This window comes from Calliphora vicina, chromosome 5, assembly GCF_958450345.1.
Source record: "Calliphora vicina chromosome 5, idCalVici1.1, whole genome shotgun sequence".
Classification (NCBI taxonomy): Eukaryota; Metazoa; Arthropoda; class Insecta; order Diptera; family Calliphoridae; genus Calliphora; species Calliphora vicina.
In genome coordinates this window covers 41424259-41444117 of record NC_088784.1, presented here as the reverse complement: position 1 = coordinate 41444117, position 19859 = coordinate 41424259, and the positions used below count along the sequence as shown (strand labels likewise).

The 19859-nt window shown below is 28.3% G+C and overlaps 1 protein-coding gene across 3 annotated transcripts in view; it reads left to right on the top strand.

Moving 5' to 3' along the window:
- sns (sticks and stones) overlaps positions 1-19859 on the top strand; it is a 376839-nt gene that overhangs the window by 157637 nt on the left and 199343 nt on the right. For all 3 annotated transcript variants that reach the window (XM_065510854.1, XM_065510852.1, XM_065510853.1), the window contains exons 7-8: positions 5605-5772; positions 6173-6304. In XM_065510854.1, coding sequence (XP_065366926.1) covers positions 5605-5772; positions 6173-6304 — 300 coding nt within the window. The remainder of the gene's footprint in view (positions 1-5604; positions 5773-6172; positions 6305-19859) is intronic.

Sequence of the window (19859 nt, the reverse complement as noted above, 5' to 3'; positions counted from 1 at the left end):
TGTCATCCCGACTACTGATATTAAAGACGTTGCTCCATTGCCTATTTCACAAAAGATATACTTTTAGTCGCCAAAGTTCTTCCAAACTCCGTTGATTTATTATAAACTGTACCAAATAAGTAAAAATATTAAGTTAATAGATTTTAAAAATATCTAAAACGAAGGATTTTAGAACGCTTTTAGTCGCCTGTAAAAGTTGTTAAAAGGGACCTGTAAAAATTGTGAAAAGGGAACGAGTGCACACTAACGATATATATTTGTTAACCTTTAGAAAATTTTAATCATTATATTGTGGCTAAACTATTAAAAACCTGTAAAATTGCAAGTTATTGTTTATCGCTGACTAAACATACTCGAAATTGTAGTTGATGGCAGCTGAATAAAGTTAAAATATTCCTAGAAAATTTTCATTAAGTCCTCGCAATAGAGAGGTTTTGAGTAAGTAAATTTTATCTGTTTAACATTTTTTGTTAGAAAAACACAACAATAACAAGTACGTGAATATTAGCTAAAAAGAATTACTAATATTTATGCATACTATGCGACTACAATAAATACAAAAATGTGTTTATAAACAGAAAAATATTAGAAGAATAAACTAAGTAAAAATAAAAAAAAAAAATACATACATAATACATATTGATAATACAGCATATATGTATATATATGTATGTATATATAATAAACTTGTATATATTTAAGGGTCGCCCCAAAAAACAGTTGCAGATGTTTCCAACTAAAATAATTGTTTAATTCCGGTTCCGCAAAATCCATTATCACCTGGTTTCCTGAAACCGAAAATATATTTTTTAGTTTTATAGGACATTAAATTGTATTTATTATACAATCATTCAATGATTGTTTTTGTTTAAATATGACTAATTGTATTTACTAATAATATATACTGTTATTTCCCTTGATATTTTAGAAATAAATAACGGTATTGAAATGCCCATATTAATATAAATATGTAGAAGGCATTATAAATTCAAGACCTTATTTTCTCTTAAAAACAATGACAATACAAAAACAACAAAGTGTAACACCCTCTAATATAACTTATAAGTATTATGTATGCTGCATTATTACTTATCCATCAAAAAATATATAGTATATTGTTCGGTTGTAGACGTATGTATACAAATTAGGATGGCCCAAACAAAGTTATAAAGGTTTCATTTCGAAACGCTTAAAATGTAACAGTAAAGGTAGGGTCACACATGGCCAATATTTGACGAAAAGACGTAACCACTGAATAAAATACATTTGAATTCTTTTATTTATTTCAAAAACTTATTTTACTTAGTATGATTCTAAACAAAAAACTTAGTTTTATTTTATTTGATACTGTTTGATCTTACAAAACACTTGTAAGAGTAAACACGCCAAACAAATTGGTGCTAAATAAAGTGGTTACGCTTTTTGGATTATTTCGGTAACGGTAATTGCTGTTATTACGTTAACGGTATTTTATTGATAACGGTAATTTTATCCTGAATTATATTATTAATAAATTTTAATCAAAATCTGGCATTTTTATAATTTAAATTATTTATAGAATATCGGCAACGGTATTTTAGCGGTTCTTACATCGGTAATGTTGGTTCAGCTTAAAAGCTATTTTAGTTAAATTGAAGTTCAGGTAAAAAATGTTTGCATAAAATGTGTTGGAAGAATTTCCGACAGGATTAAAGATAAGATGCATTTAAATGAAAAATATTTGCTTTGGCTAAATTCTGCAGTTTCGTGCAATATTTATTAGAAATGTTTTCGTTAAGCTTAAGATTGGAACATTGAAGTTTTTTTTTTTTGAGGTGAATCTTAATATACACACATGGGGATATTTGTTTATACTTTTTATGTTGTTGTTTTATTTTATATTTTTTATATTAATACTACAACTTTTTACTCAGATAATACTAAATACATATGTGTGTATTAGCGTTTGTTTGTGTGTGTATGTATAATGCGGTACATATTGCTTTTTAGTTTGTTGGTATTGGTGATGTTGGTTTTTTTCGCTTCTCCTTTCTCTTGCTACTTTAACAAGTTATTGAAATATTAAAAAGGATAATATAAGCATACTCTATAATAAATATATGTGAATACATATAGTCAAAAGGAAAAAAACACACATTTATATTTTATACATATGGGCAATTCCACGAGAATGTCAACCATGAGTGAAAAAACAAAAACCGTTGAAACTTTTTCAATTTCAATTTCTTGCAGCAAGTTCGTCGTAATAACTTTTACAAACTACTTCTGGAAGCAGACTTCCGCAAGTTTCGGTTTGAGTGGAAACACTTCAGCAAATTTTTGCAGAAGTTCTTCCGCAAGTGACTTGGACACACGGCTTAATGCCTCTCACGATTCGCAAATTTTCGCACATTTCTAAATATACCCCAAAATTACTTCCGTTTTATGTCATGTTGATATTATGGACAACAATATTACGAAGGAACTTATTATTTTTTTAATAAGTATATTAAATATAATACTATAATATTATAGTATCCTCTGAATGGAACATAAAGACCAAATTATTTTTCAATAATATATTCCACTCTAAGGCGTACATATGTCACGTACTATGACATGGATTTACCCATATGTACATACATATATTCATACTTATACGTCTACTTAAATTTTGATGAATTTGAGAGTGTTTGCGTGAGTATGTGTGTGTGTGTGAGTTTTTCCATTTTAATGTGTATTTGTATGTGAGTGACATTTAATTCTCACACACATTGAAAAGTTATAATAAAAATTTAATTCAAAGCTGTTGCTTTTTATGACGGATAGATGTTGTTTCTTTCTGTTGTTTCCTGAAATCAAACAGACTGTTCTAGTTGTTGGGTTGTGTTGAAGTGCAGTGTGTGGCAAAAGTTGCAACAATTTTTATTTGAATATTTAATGGATATAAAGATTAATTAATTTTAAGTTTATGAAGTTTCACACAGTTTTGATGAAAAACAATTTATTTTTAATCTTGAATATTAAGTACATATTGCTATAACAATTTCATGTGATATGTATGTACAACATGTCAATGTACATGGAAGATTTTAAAGTTGTTGAGTTGTAAAAGTTGGAGGTCAGTAGATTCTAAATCAGGATTTGGAATTCCAAAACAGGGTTTAGCTAGCGAAATTCAGCAATTATGATGAATTTAAAAAAAAACATTCTCATGACTATATCGCATACATTGAACCCAAATGTGGGTCCATAGATTATCTGGGATTTACCAGCAATATTATTGATTTGTAATGTTCATTCTGCCAAAATTCTGCAAACATATGATGGTGACACCGACTTAGTATTATGTTAATCGAGCAAATAATTAATCGGGGTTTAAATTTGATCGGATAGTAATCGGTTAATTTTAAATTATTCGATTATCCGAATAATTTCTATTTTAATTTTAAATTGACAAAAAATAACAATTCAATAATAAATAAATATATGCATAAATATATGTGTGTGTTTATTATGGATTTTAGGGCGATCTTCTGAAATAATCTTTTAAAAAATATATAATTTAAATGCTTTCCTTTTAGTTGTAATAAATCTTAACTTGAAACTCTATCACTGATTGTAGATGTTGGAGAAATCGAAAGTAAGGCATATCCAATTTCTCAGTTCCTTTTCTAAGCATATAAAATCCTCCATCAACCATTCGAGTCCATTTTGGATTTTTTTAGATTTTGAATACTTTAATAGTTTCGTTAAGTTCTAATAAAAGATTTATTTCAGTAATGTCTTCAGTTTCGTCTATTACCATATCGTCCACCGACTCATTAGAACAAAGTTCATCATAGAACATTCTAGAAAAAAGGTAATTTCCAAATTCCTTAGTTTCAGTTTTCGTAATATACTTCACGAAACTATTCCTAGATGGGAATATTCACGAATTAAGAAATAAAGTGTGTGTTATCAGTCCAATTATGAATAAAAAACCCTAGGGAGTTTTTTTCCCTTTTCCCATTTTTTCTATTCAATTCAATGTTGAAAATGGAAAAATGGAAATTTTTATTCATAACTAGTAGTCCCCGACTTCGCCCGGTAGCATTTACTAATGTTAGTTTTTCAAGTTTCTCCAACCCACATTCACCTGCCTGTTCTTATTTATTTGCAAATAAAATATCTAAATTTGTACTGCATACTTTAGGGAGCTTTTTTATTACAGTTGACTGGACTCAAAAAAAATCACAGTTTTACCCGGAATTTTTTGAATTTTGTTTCTTTACAAACCATCGAATTGAATAAAAAAAATCAGCTAAATCGCTCCAGTCGTCCTCATATGATGCCATGCCATGGACCATTTAATTTTTATATAGTATATAGATAGATTGGGCTGTATATTTCTATATAAAGTGAACCGGTTTTTTAGAATTCAAAGAATCCTTTATTTCAAAGAACCCTTTATCATCAAAAGTATTAAAGCTCTTAGTAGAGGAATTTACTTATTGTATTTTGAAAAATAAGTCAAATTGTTAAATAGCATTCGCATCTTAAGTTAATAGGTCAATTCACAAGGTCTCTTATCAGTCATATTGTTTTAATGTAGTAATATATCACGACTCGGCAGCTCGGCTTAACCGACTCTTACGCGTTCGGCGCAGGTCTCTGCTGGTTGGTTACGATAACACAATAAACATAGCATACAGAGTAATATTATTTTAGAACATTTTTTGCTTGAAAACTATAAAAACCATTGTGAAATATTAGCACATTATGACAATATGATATGATAAGACCCCTTGTGAATTGACCAAATGTGTATTTTCGTCATAATCACAACCATTTTTATTTATAACCTATTTAAAATTTAATTATTTCTTAGAACTACTTATTACTACGTCATAAAATAAGTTTGCCCCAGCTTTTTAAAAATTTTAATAACTCAATTAACATTTTGTTACAAGCAAACAAATTAACGACAGGAATTTTAATACACTTATGTGACTATTCTAAGAAATCATGAAACAAATATGTATTGAAATGTAATTTGTGGCAAATTAAAAATAGCTCAAGTTAAATTCTATTAGTATTACAGTGAAAGGGTATGTGTTTGTGTGTGGGTGCTAAGGAGAATCATGTACACAATTTAATTAAAATGAATCTTTTATCCTTTAAAATCAGCGGCATTAGAAAAATAATATAATTTGAAAAATATAAATGATATTATCACTATAGAAATCTATTTATCTTTTAATTTGCTGCCATTTTTACACCACCCACTTTGTAGCAGTAGTAAAGTAGTCAGGGTGGACCAAGTTAAGACGAACGTGTTTGAATTTTAAATAAACAAGATAAACGACTGATATTGACTGGCTGGCTGGTTGGCTGACACTGTCAGGCGAGAGACAGCCGGGGTTGGCAAACAGACAGCTGGCCATGTTTATGATGCTGTTAAAATATTAATGAATTTATGGAATATAAATTATATAAAAGCACACACTGCCATAAGTCCATATTTATAACGTGTTTTATATCTAAGTAAACAAAAATATAAAATATAAATTTGTCTACTTCCTTTTTGTTTTACATTTTCTTTATCATGTTACTTCATTTTCTTTTACGTTTTCCAATTAACAGTTGCTCCAACACATGTTTCAATATCAGGATCAACGGAGGCACGAGTGGGCGATGTAGTGCCACTTACTTGCACAACGGCAGCCTCTAATCCTCCAGCTGAAATCAAGTGGATGGTTGGTGGTCGTCAAATACGAAATGCGACATCACGCACCACCGTCAGTCCCGAAGGTGAGTAAAAAAATATATATTTTTAAAGTTGTCCCCTAGTACTGGCATTCTCATTCATTCATTCAGTCAGTCAAGAGCATTCACACTTGTGCCGTCGCATGTCAAACGACAAACGAATATGTGTATATTTGATTAAAATATTTTATAATTACACAAATTGTCTTTCCTTATTTTCTTTCATATATATTTATTTACGTACTATGTACTTATTTATGTACAAGTACATAGATACAATATTTTTTTCTACCTCAATCTCCTGTCCTTATTCCCATTCCCATTTACATTTCTATTTTTATTCTTAATTCTACATCATTCTGAGTGTCTGGTTGTGGATTCTTGTTTATGAATTGTTGTAATGACGTTACTTTCTGTTTGGTTTTACTTCGTTTTTATTTTTTAGGTGGCTGGATTACAATTTCAAATATAACGGCTGTCATTGAGCCCAACAAACGTTCGTTGGTTGTCATCTGTCATGGTCTCAACATGCAGTTAACGGAGAATGTTGTCTCCACCCACACCATTAATGTTTTATGTAAGTAGACAGCTACAATATATTTATGCAAAGTATGAATCTTTAAGTTAAAGTATAAAAATATGTATATATTCCATCTGCTGAAACATATAAAATCGTTAATAGATAAAAAAATTTACAAAAAATTCTTGTAAAATATTTCAATATTTGAGGAGCCGCAGAACAAAAGGTACTTTTCGCATATTTTCAAAAATTGGTTTTTTGGTATTTTTATAATATTTGGGTTGAAATTTTGTTAATTTTTTTTACTAAGTAAATGGGTTCTAAAAAATGTATGCTTAACAAATATGTACTCTAGTAGAAAACGAAAAAAAAATTATTTAATCTCGATGTGTAATTAGTTTATATATTAGATCAGGATTAAAAACATTAATTTAAAATATTATCGTTAAAAAAACGAATAAAAAATATACTTTTTAATTTTGTTTTTAACAAAACGTACTTTTTTTCTTTATTTTTTAACAAAAGGTTCTTTTTTCGATATTAAAATGTGGTGACTTATGGCACTTAGATATATCTATTGAAACTTAAGAAACTTGTTACCATTTCCAGGTTCATGCAGTTTTTTAAGGGGGCGAAATAAATAAAACTCAATTTCTCAAAAATTTTAAATGAGCGAAAAAGTACCTTTTGTTCTGCGGCTCCTCATTTATGAATATTTATCAATTTATTATACCCTCATGGTGAAGAGAGGCAAGTTTGTCATTCCGTTTGTAATTTTTCATTTGCGACCCCACAAAATAAATATATTCTGGATCGTTATAGATAGCGAAGTCGGTATATCCATGTCTGTCTGTCCGTCTATATATTGAAATCAACTTTCCGTAGCCCCCAAATAACTTACAAACATCATTGATACAATGGCTGAGATATAAGGAAAAAACCGGGGCAACCCCGACTTTTTGCCTATTGTTATCCATATCTGGATTACTAAGTCATTAATATAGACAACATGGATATCTATTGAGAGATATATCGAGGTCCATTGCAAAGATGTATATAAGGCTATAGTAAGTTGTACTTGCTGTGGGTCAAAATCGGGAAAAATATTTAAAAACCCGAATTTTTTTTCACAAAAAAAAAAAGTTTGTCATATATTTTTTTTCACTAATAAATTTAAAAAAAAAATTCAAAAAATTAATTTTGTTTTCTAAAAATATTTAAAATTTGTATTTTAAAGTATAATTTGGGTCAAAATCGGGAAAACCCGAATTTTTTTTCACCCAAAAAATGTTCTGTTATAAATTTTAAATTAAAATTTTGAAAAAAAAATAATTTCGATTCCTAAAAATATTTAAAATTTGTATTTCAAAATATACACAGAAAAAAAAATTCATAATAGGAATGAATTTTGTAATAAATATTATTAATCGAACTTGACTTTTTTTTCCCAAACTTATTTCATTCAAAATAAGAATATGTTCATAAATATTATAAAATTTTACATGACGGAAATTTTTGCTTTTTTTACTTAATTTTTTTAATAAATTGCATTATAATTGTATTATATAATGAATTAGTGCAAGAATATTTGCATAATAGCCATATATTGGCCAATATTTTAAGATAAAAAGGAGAATATCTGAAACTTAAAAATTATCATTAAACATTCATAAATATAAAAGCATTTCATCCTCTTAAATCAATTTAATCATTTTCGCGCTTTTTATATCATTTTGTAGCTGAAAATCATAAAAAAACTAAAAATTTTCCATGAAAAATTTCAAACATTTTTGAACAACATAAAAATAAAAATGAAATTGAAATTATATTTTTCAAGCCTTCTAGATTTTATTTCAAAACGTAAAATATTAAAAAAATCATACTATTTAAGAAATAATTTATAAATGTTATGAATTGAAATCAATGAATTCGAATCATAATATTTATGTTGAAACTTTTTTCTGTGTAGGTACATATAGGAAAAGTTTGTATTTCTAGGATTTAAATATTTTATTATTTTCTCCTTTTTTACACTATTCTCAATTTTATTACATTGCAATGTTACACATTGTTCGAAATGTAACTTCTAAACGGATAGTCCGATTTCAATCATATTTGTAAATTTTAAAAAAAGATAATATATACCTATTTGGGGGATTCAAACGGTCTGCTATTAAGTCATAATGTCCTAATATACTATGATAGTTTAAACAAATTATTGTCGTGCTTCAAACAAAAATGGGTTATTTTATGACAAAATAATAAACATAGTTCAAAAAGTCTTATTAGTTTAGAACTTTTTTGTTTGAAGCACAACAAAAATTTTTTTAAACTATCATAATTTATTAGGACATTATGACATTATGACAATATGACCTAATAGCAGACCGTTTGAATCTCCCCAATTTTATTATCTTGGTTTTAATGAATTTTTATTGAAATAATAATTTTCTTATGAACACTTATGAAATTGTTATTAAAAAATATTTCAGAAAATAGATATTTGTAGATTTGAGAAAGTATTTCTGACAATTTTTAAAAGTTTATGCCTGTGTTGGGTAAAATATCGAGCCATTTATAGGATGATTTCACAGAGTTTCACTAACAAAATTCTCATGACTATAGCTAATACAATTGTACTACATGTCCGCTAAATCGCTTCGATTCGTTTCTTTTTTACTTGTAATTTCCATAGTCTTTAATATTTTCAAATTTAAATAGTGCTCGGTTTAGTGATTTGTATTAATATACATATATTTTTATCGCAGCTTATGAAAAGCTGTTCGTACCATTTAATAGAAGGAGAACACATTGTATAGACAATGTAAGTAAACGTGTACGTTGTTAAGAATAATAAAGGGAATAAGAATTGTACATGCATGCGCATAATTAATTTGTAATCCATTTTCATCCAAGTAGCGTGCGTTATGCATTAAGTGAATTCTTAAATAATAATTACAATTACATTGAAGCATTAACTATCCTTCACCCCAGATTTGTCTAGAATATGGTGTCTGTCTCTATTTTATTGTCATCGTTTGGTTGTTAATATTTAGTGAATTTCTTCGTTACAACCACAGTAAAGTAGTAAGGAAATATGCTCAATTTGTATCATCATTGGACTAAGTATTAAGTTGTTATCATTATTAACTGTGCACAGAGACGATTACACCACATTGCCTACAAAAAAAAGTGTGTAATTATTTTGTAATTATTATGGCGCTGCTGATGCTGTGCCAGAAAAGGAAGTGAGTGTAAAAGGTGTATAATAAGGATTTAATTTATTACCGTCATAAGTACACACATACATATTAATAAGCTTTCATTAGTATACTTCAGTAGTAGGTGCAAACGGTCTTAATAATTACACAGATGCAAAATGCCTGACATTTAATGCAATCCATTAGGATTTCAAATGTCATAATAACATTGGCATTTAAAATATTTAAAATGTTTTTAAAAATATTTTATAGCATTTTTCAGTATTCATTTTTTGATATCTTTGATATAAATCATTTCTTCTACAGAAAATTATCTGTCTAATACAAAATAGGCTCGCATTTATGACCACATTTATACAGGTGATCACAATATTTATGAAAAGCTATACAAACTTCTTACTCTATAAAATGTTAAATCCAAAAGCGATGGTCAAAGTGTGACCAATTTTTAAAAGCTATGCTGGAATTTGTTTCATGTCTACACTTGTTTATAAAATCATATTTTATTCCTTCTCAAACTATATTGAAGTTTATTTGTTTTATTGATGTAATCTTATGATATTCATTAGCCAATGTGACCTTTACTTACAATTCCATTTACAAATGTTTTTGGCTCTTACCAGTAAATACGATTTTGAATCGAGTTTTTAACCCGTTAGAGATAGAGATTTACTTTCAGCAATTAAATTGTTTCTACAATTATTCCATTTATGTCATTTATGTCTATCTATCTAAGTAGTTAATTCACAGAGTTTATGTCATCATTATTAATTCTATGACTGCTGCTGCTGCTGCTACAACTGATTTCATCATTTATGACAAACATCATAATTTAATTATTCATTTGTTTCCATTATTGTATGAGTTGACGAGAGTCATTGTGTGAATGTGTGATTTGGAATAAATTTTCTCTTAAGAATTGAATAATTTTACATAATGAATGCATAGCATTATGTACTTAAAGCTTTAATTTGATCCAGAAAAATTCCAGTGTTCATTAAAAAAAACTGCAAAAAGAAAAGCCAAAATAATAGCAAATAAACAAAGTGTAAAAACAAAAAAGCTGAAGCTGTGTTTTAAATAAATGCGAAAGCCAGAAGCTGAGCAGGAAGCAGAGGCAGTTTTAATGTGTTTTGATGTTCTGCTATAATTGCAGCATTAAAAGCTTCGCTATCAAACAAAAAAACCCTACAACCCAACCAGTCATTGTGTTTCACTGTTCCACTTTAGGGGTATGTATATATGTTTGTGTGTATGTATAAATAAATAGTCAAGCTGAAGCTAATTGCTGGCATGTCTATCAAAATGTCTGTAAATGAGACAAGTTGTTTTTATGCCAGTTTCCCTCCAGTCAAATCACCTCCATCTGCCTTCTTTCTACACATACCAACACTTTCCATAACCATCCCAATGCTGCCAACGTTCCACTCAAATAAAATCATTAAAATAATATCTACCCCTTTTTATTCTGTCAGTCTCTCTATATATATACACACACATATTTTTTAATGCCTCCATTACAATATAAAATTCAGTTTTTTTTTAATTTTTGCCTTTTTTATTATTATTTTTCCTAAACACTTAAGCCTTCTCTGCCTCCTTCCATTTGGCTGATGCCTTTCTGCTGCTGTTGTTGTTGCTGTAATGAAGTTCCAACGTTGATTAGGCGTAAAAAAGTGTTGTCACACATACTCAACGACACTGCACACAAATAAATGTTTTCCACTCGACACCAAGCCACACTAATACTTACAACAGCAACAACTAACTACCACAACTACAACGACAACAACTAAATAGTACTTCAACTTTTGCGATAAAAGGTTAAAAATCTTAACAATAAAAGCTTTAAGCATAAAGGGTTGAGTTTCCTTCATATTTTTGTTGTTGTTTCTATAATTTCATAGTTGTTGTTCTTTACTGCTGGCACTGTGAAAATTCTTTGCTAATTTGTTCCCTTTTAGTTTTTTTTTTTTTTGTATATGTTTTTATGCTGCTGTTGGTTGTTGTTGGTGTTTACTTATTAAACACACAAACAGCCACACATCCTAATACAGTATTTTTTTATTTAGTACACAAGTTAATGTGTCCTAGTGTGTATTGTTTGTATTAGACTGTGTTTGTGCATGTAACCCAGCTACATAGTGGTGTGAGTGACTGTCAAAGCAAATGAATAGAAAATCCAGTAATAAAACAACAGCAAATTATCACAGCAGGATCTCTGGTAGCAATAAGGAGAGTATTTGTAGCATAAATGGCACAGTTGTCATAATATAGATTGGTAACAATGTTGCCATTTCTTTTTCTCTCTCCCTTTTTGTACTTTTAATTCCTTTTTTTTTACTATTATTAACAAATTAAATGCTGCTGTTGTTTCTATTTACACCAGTCTATGTATGCACATTAGAGCTGTCCTTTATAAATAGATTTGATTTTGTAGTAGCTAAAACTAACAAATTTTCAACTCACGAGTTGACGAAATTTTTGTTCACAACCACAATAGTTGTATCATACAACTTACAACATACAAATACGTTGTGAATTGGACAAATATTTGTACGATTTTTTAATTTTTCTTCATCCATACAAATCAACCCATTAGGGTCCTCTCTATTTTTGCATTTTCTGCATCAACAGAGAGTACCACAATATCAAAGGCCACATTTACATGTGGTCATTAAAGTATGTACAGGATTATATTTTTCCTGGAATTTTTTCCTCAAAATTTAAGAAGAATATTTGACTTTTGAATACGCTGGCGAAATGTAGTGCATATGATAACAATTTAACAGCCAGAGTGAAATAGTTTGGTGTGCAAATTGTAATATAGCTGGTGTAAGGTTTCAAACTGCTGGAAATTATGAAAATGTATAACAATGTGTTTGATTTTATTACAGATTTAGTGTTAGATTTGCAACACTTCCATTGCTGCTGATGATGACAATGTTTCGCAGTGTTTTATAGTTTTAATTATTGTGTGATTACGGAAGTTTTATTAATTTCGAATAATAAATTGTGTGCTGCAAATTATTTTTAATTAAAATATAAAATGTGTTCAAACAAAGTTGAATAGCTAACATTTTACCTCCCAAACTTAGTTAGTTAAATAGGTTTAGGATGAATTTTTTTTATCTATTAGGGAACAGTCTCAGCCACTACTTCTATGATTTGTTAGATTGGGACATTATATGTGATTTCTTTCATACCTGGACCTTCAATAAGGAGGAGTTGAACTTTGGAGATATGATTTTCAGCACAGACGGCGCTACAAGGAGTATTCGAGTTTAAGATATTAAAATAGGGCTTACAAATGGTCCAAAAGCGGCGCTATGGGGACCCAAAGTAGGGTACCTTCAACAAGTAAAATTTTTAAACATGTGCCATTTTTTTGTTTCTCATCCGATTTCAAAGATTTTTATATTTTTGCTTCTGCTATTTAGGGTTCTTAATTTACCGGACTTTTTTGATTCCCGGGAGGAAATTAAAAAATCGTTTCATTCCCAGGAATAACCGGGAATTTTCTAATACTAAATTAAACCAAAAACCAGAACATTTTTTTCGGATGAATTGACTTATCAATTCTTAAAAGTAAAAAACAATTATATTTGATTGTACAATGTTGGTCCAGCCTTTATAAGAGTTTCTAATTTAATAGTGGCATTTTATCGGTATTTTCATAGTCGTAGTTTTAATCAGTATAAAATTAATAAATTCTTTGTTTAATTAAAAAACTTAAGAATTTCGACTATGTTAAAATGTTAGGCATCTTAATAATTCCTTTAAGCTCATAAACTTTAAATTAGATTCATTCTTAATAACCAAATTTTTCTGCTGAGCTTGAGTTGAGTGAAAAAATTCGGTTATTTTAACCGTAATACTTCTTTGCTGTTGCTAGAACCGAAAAAATCTATGGATTTAATAGAATGATTCAATTAGCAACAAATTTGGCCATCGAAACAAATCTGAAAATTGTAACTTTTAGAATAAAACTTATGAAGAAATTCCCGAAAATTAACAAAAAAATATTCCCCGGAATTCCCGGTAAATTTTTCCCGCGTAGGTGCTATTTGTTGTTCTAAATAACAAAGTAGAACAAAATAGAAGAAGATGTCAAAAGGTCAAAGACAACTTTTTCTAAAAATTGGAGCGAAAATCCCAAAAATGGTATATTTTACAATTTTGCCCATAGGGTCCACATTTTCTTCGGAGCTGGGAAAATACTTTGACGATATATAGAAAAAACATCAAGGTTTTCAAAGCTGCTTTCTGTTTTCTGATCCCAGCTTTGGGATTTAAGAACATGTGGCCCAAAGTTGAAATTTTGATAAAAAAATATGTCAATTTCCGAAGGCCGTAGGGCCGACATATTCGAAAAATATGACATGTTTTTTATAAAAAATGTTCTCCGTAAATATAGAGTTAAATCACCTTTTTGTCCAAAAAAACAGCAAAAAACTACTATTTTGTTAATTTTTAAATTGAAAATCGCTTAGTTTTGGATTTATAATTGATATTGCTCTGAACATTATTGGTAAATTAGTTGTCTAACTAACAAAAAAAATTGGAGTCTATTCAGTCCAAATGTACGCCCTATATTTTTTAAAAAGCGGACCAAGGTATGGCAAAATTTTAAAATTTCAATTTTGAAATGCCTATAACTATATAAGTAACTATATCACATGATTGTGTCAATCATATACATATATGGTTACAGTAAACAATTATATGTTTGGGACAACCATATTTATGATGAATCACTATATCATAATACGTTGTTCTCAGATTATGATATCCATAGCCGAGGGCAACATATTATGGTTAGTCCTTCATCATAAAAATGGTTGTCACAAACATATGCTTGAGTACTTAGAACTAATTTGTGCAAAATAGTATCAGGATTGCCTGATACTATATGACTTCTCAAACAGTATTCTGGAACGCTAACATGTTTTCAACAATCAGGCAGACGGACGGACATATCTAGATCGTTGTAGAATCTTACGAGGACCCTGAATATATGTACTAATGTGGACCTGTGATTTGTTACAAAAGGAATGAGAAAATTAATATACCCCCCATTTGAATTGATGTTGGGTATAAAAATATCAAATGTTTCTAAAAGAACAAGAGATAATATACAAAGTCCGAAATGTTTTCACAATCCAGTTAGTCAACTCTGGCCCATTTTAGCTCCAATTGTGCTTAAAACGTATACCTCCATATCCAAAGACAATATTCTGAAATTTCAACTTCTATTCTATTTACACTCCAAGTTAAAAAATGCTTATAAATAGTATCTATTAAGTAAAATCATTTGTGATTAAGGTAAAACTTTGTAGCAACACCCGATAAAAACGAGATGTAATCTATCATTTAATTAGGGTTACCATAAATTGCAATATTAAAAACAAACTATATGAATTCCCATTAAAGTGTGCAATTGAAATTTATCATAACTACAAAACACAATCAACTGATATTTATTACTCAGATGTGAGTTAATTTTAATTTTAACTTTAACTTTATAAAAACACATATTAAAGAAGATGCATTAAGCAAAGACCCATCTCTTAAAAATGTAATATTTACTGAAAACACCAAATGAAAAGTTCCGACAAATGATGGTTTCTTTTTGAAAAATGTTGTGTAATCTGTAAATTAAATTGAAGGAAATAAACTGAATAAGTTGGGCATGAATATGAGTTAGTGAATGGCAGTATGCAAGTGTATGTGCGTTTCTGTACTTTTTAACATAATTTTTATAACCCCGTTTATATTTAAATTCATATATTTATTGCTTCATTAAAATGCGACCTTTAACCATTTACTTACGCAATTGCATAAAGTGGAGAAAAAAAAATGGGGAAAATAAATGAGAAAAGCAGTTTAACTGCTCAAAAGAAAACTCTTGCACACTTACACACATACACAAACAGACAAACAAACACATTTTTCTACAACATTTATGTAAATGATTTTTTAAAAAATAATAAGATACTTGACCTCAAGGATACACTATGGAATTCATTCAATACTCCTTAACTCAACATCTCGTAGTCTTTAGTATGACGATGCAAAAAAAAATTGAGAATGAAATAAAAATTTTCAAAATAAATTTATACACAAATGAGCCAACAACAAATGAACCAACGGATGTTGAAAAACAAACAACGTTTCTCTTATTTTTTCCCTTAATTCATTCATTCATTTATTTTCTGCCACATTTATTATAGATCTTTTTTACGATTTCTTATTGTTTTTATTTAAACTTAAATACACAATTTTTTTCATTTGCTGTGTTGAATTTATTTTTTTTTTGTTATCAAACAAAAAGAAAAATTATGCCAATTTACAATTGATGGCTATGTAGTGAAAAAACAATTACCATTTTTATTATGTATTTCTTTTATTTTTTCACGGCAAAGTTGTTTATTTGATAAATTTCTTTTATAAATTCATTAAGCAAAAGTAAATTATTTATTTTGGTTCTTGCTTTATTATTTATTGCAAATTAGCAATAATACATATTAATGAGGCCTGTTCAAGCTATTTAATTGGAATTTAACGTATAAAGGCAGAAAATTAAAAATTATTATTGTAAAGTACCATTAAAAATATATTTTCAATACTTCAACAAATAATGCGTAATTTAAATATTACTAAGAACTTATTGCGATGCATTCGAATATTCGTTAACAATTTATCATTTTAATTTTCTTATTGAATCATTCTTTTTAGAAATCCACAATAAATATTGAAGTCTTTAAATAAGAAGTGCCCACGAAAAAAATTGTGCTTATGTTTAACGTAAAATTTGATTTTTATTTATTATATTACTAGTTGACCCGCCCGGCTTCGCCCGGTATCATTTACTAATGTTAGTTCTTCAAGTTTCTCCAACCCACATACAACTGCCTGTTCTTATTTATTTGCAAATAAAATATCTAAATTTGTACTGCATACTTTAGGGTGCTTATTTTATTACAGTTGACTGGACTAAAAAAGAATCCCAGTTTTAACCGGAATTTTTTAATTTTTTTCCTTACAAACCATCTCCTAATTTCGAATCGAATAAAAAAAATCAGCCAAATCGCTCCAGCAGTTCTCACATGATGCCATTACATTGACCATTTCATTTTTATATATCGCACACCCAGTTCAAAAGTGACACAACTCAAAATTTTATTTTTTCAGAAATCGAAAATAAATATATACCAATTGTAACATAATAAAAGATATTAGTGTTTTTTTAGCCACAGTTACCAACAACAGAATACATTGATATCTTTTGTATAGATAAACAAGTGTATTGTGCATAGTTTAAGCGTAAAATTAATTTTTCGGGTTTATATAACCTTTTGAACTGGGTGTGCGATATATATATATGTAGATTAACAATAACTATGTTCAAGTCACACAAGTCAATAGCAAAAAAAGGATGGAATAACCACTATATAGATTTGATGCATCATAGCTACCTAAGTACAAATATGCTATGTACAAATTTTCACATGTATATTGCGTTTCAATCGGCTTAGTAGTTTCGGAGTTATTATAACAAATTGAAGCAAAAAATATATTTTTTACGTGGAAATAGAAATTGTTGTTGTTTAAAAAAAATCATGAAAAACCTAAAACGGCAGAAATTTTTAGGATTTATTGTTTTATCGCATAGCCACATGTAGTGAGAATAAAATGAGATATTGATCACAAAAATCGATGGATTCTTTTAGAATTTATTCTATTTTAGTTTATAAAAGCATATGTAAAATGAATATTTCCGTACTCTATGGACTCCAGCAAAACAGATTTTTTTCATGTGAGACCCTGTAATTTTTTTGTTCATTTTTGTATCACTGTGTTATGTTTGTTTCAATTTAAAATATTAAAATTGTATTCATTATAACACGAACATTCAAGAAGATTATGCCCGTTTTCAATCTTTTTTTTTCTTGAATGAAATTTCTTGCAAATTTTTGTAAACATTTCATACTGTATAAAGACAACCCATTTCAATTTAATTAAACATATGGAAATCATCATCAAGAAAAGGATTTTCTTTACATTTTCTTACATTTTAAACTACGAAAATACGTTTCTAAAATTACTATTAAATTTCCAAGCAAAATAATAATATAAAAAAAGAAATGAAATAAATGTGTTTATGGTTGTTTAAAAGTTAATTTACGGATTTTTTTAATAAAATCTTTTGTTAATAAAAAAAATAAAATAAAATAAACGGTAATTTGGCAAACAAAAAAATGTCCTTTGTTCTTTTGAAAACACTCACTTTGTTATACAGGCCCACATACATACCGAGATGTGTTTATAATTTGATGTGTTTGTTTAGATTGTGCTCATCATATTGTTGTTATTATATTTGTTGTTGTTGCTACTACCGTTTCATTATATATATTTTTAACTTCTTGTTTATGTCTTTTTGTTATTTTTCATTTCCGCTTGTGATTTTGCGACAAGATGACATTATTTTTTGCCATGTTTTTTATTTCCACCTCTCCTGCTCAAAGCAAAAACTAATGGCAAATTACAAATAAAAAAATGTGCGAAATACTTATGTATGTTTGGGAAAGTGGAATGAGATGGTGGTGGATAAGAATAAATGTAAAATTGAGTGTAAATTTACATGTAAATAAATACAAACAATAAATGTTTAAAATTGCTTGACATATTTAAAAGGGTATTAGACAGCGGGAGAGCAAATAAAAAATAAACATACACACATATACATTCATTTACTTATATGTGTATAACATTCCTAAGGCAATAAAATGAAAAATAAATCTGCAAAAAAAATTTAATTTGCCATATTCAGGCTCTTCCTACTCTCATTCATTCTGCTATTGTCTAGTAAGTCATAAAATGAAGCACCTTTGCAAGGGAACACGTACTTTTGTTTAAGTAAATCACACGTGTGTAAGACAATTTGCACACGCATGCATACATATCGCACACCCAGTTCAAAAGTGACACAACTCAAAATTAATTTGTCGTGTTATATAAACCCGAAAAATTAATTTTACGCTTAAACTATGCACAATACACTTGTCTATCTATACAAAAGATATCAGTGTATTCTGTTGTTGTTAACTGTGGTTAAAAAAACACTAATGTCTTTCATTATGTTTCAATTGGTATATATTTATTTTCTATTTCTGAAAAATTAAAATTTTGAGTTGAGTCACTTTTTAACTGGGTGTGCGATATGTATGTTTTTGAGCCTCTCTTTAGTCACAAATGATTTTTGCCATTTATTTTATTACAGTTGGTTTTTATAGATATTTTTTACTCGTATTTCCTTAATTTTAGTTCTTTTTTGTTTTAAATTGTTTCTCCTGATATATGAAATATTTTATTTATTGCTATTTAAGTGCTCGTATAGTCGGCAGTCTTTTGATATTAATATTTTTTTCAAATGAATTTAAATACAGCATTGATGCAACAAATCCCTGGTTTGCCAGAATTGTAGTTCAAATTTTTCAATTTTAAATGAAAAACAAACATATGTTCATATATGTATGTGTTTTACTTTTACTAAATTAATTGGTATTCTCGCAAAATGCTTAAACAATATTACTCATACCACCAGTAGTTCCGAGATATATTCGAAAAATTGTTGGAATGAAATAATAATTTTTCACGAATTTGAGAATTTGCTGAAGAATTTGTGTGTATTATTATAACATTTTCCTGTGATTGGCATATTACAAAATAAAAGGTAACAAATAAGTACTTTCTTACAGTAGATTGTTTTTCGTTACCCATTGGCAACAATCAGTCAATACAGATTGCAATGAAATGTATTGTATATTTTTTGAAAGATAACATTTTATATATACTTTAACGCTAAAATATATTTTTTCATTTACGTTTCCTTGCTGACACGAAATTACACTGAACCAAAGCTATTAACGGCAAAATATACTTCGCAATAAAATATTTTATAGAGTTTCTGGGAATATTGTATTTTGGCTACTGCAGAATGTTCACAATAAAATAAAAATACAATTTTTTCACTAAAAGTTCTAAAATTATCAATTTCAATGCAGTGTAAAAAATATATCTAAAATGCACAATTTTGTTCATGTTTTTGAATCCTTAAAACCAGTTTTTTGCCACAATTTAAATTTTTTTATTTAAAGATTTTTGTTAATTACACTAGACAACAAAATCAATTTTTTTTCCAAAATTACAAGGTCTGACCAATAAATTTTGATAGAGGAGACAAAAAAAAGACACGTATATCGGCGTTTTGAAAGTTTACACTTTAGGGGAGATTAAAGTTTCCCAAGTTTGGCACATTCTTATTGTTAATCGGCATAAGAAACCAAGTGATCGTTACATTTTAGGAATAAAATGTGTTCAGCAAATTT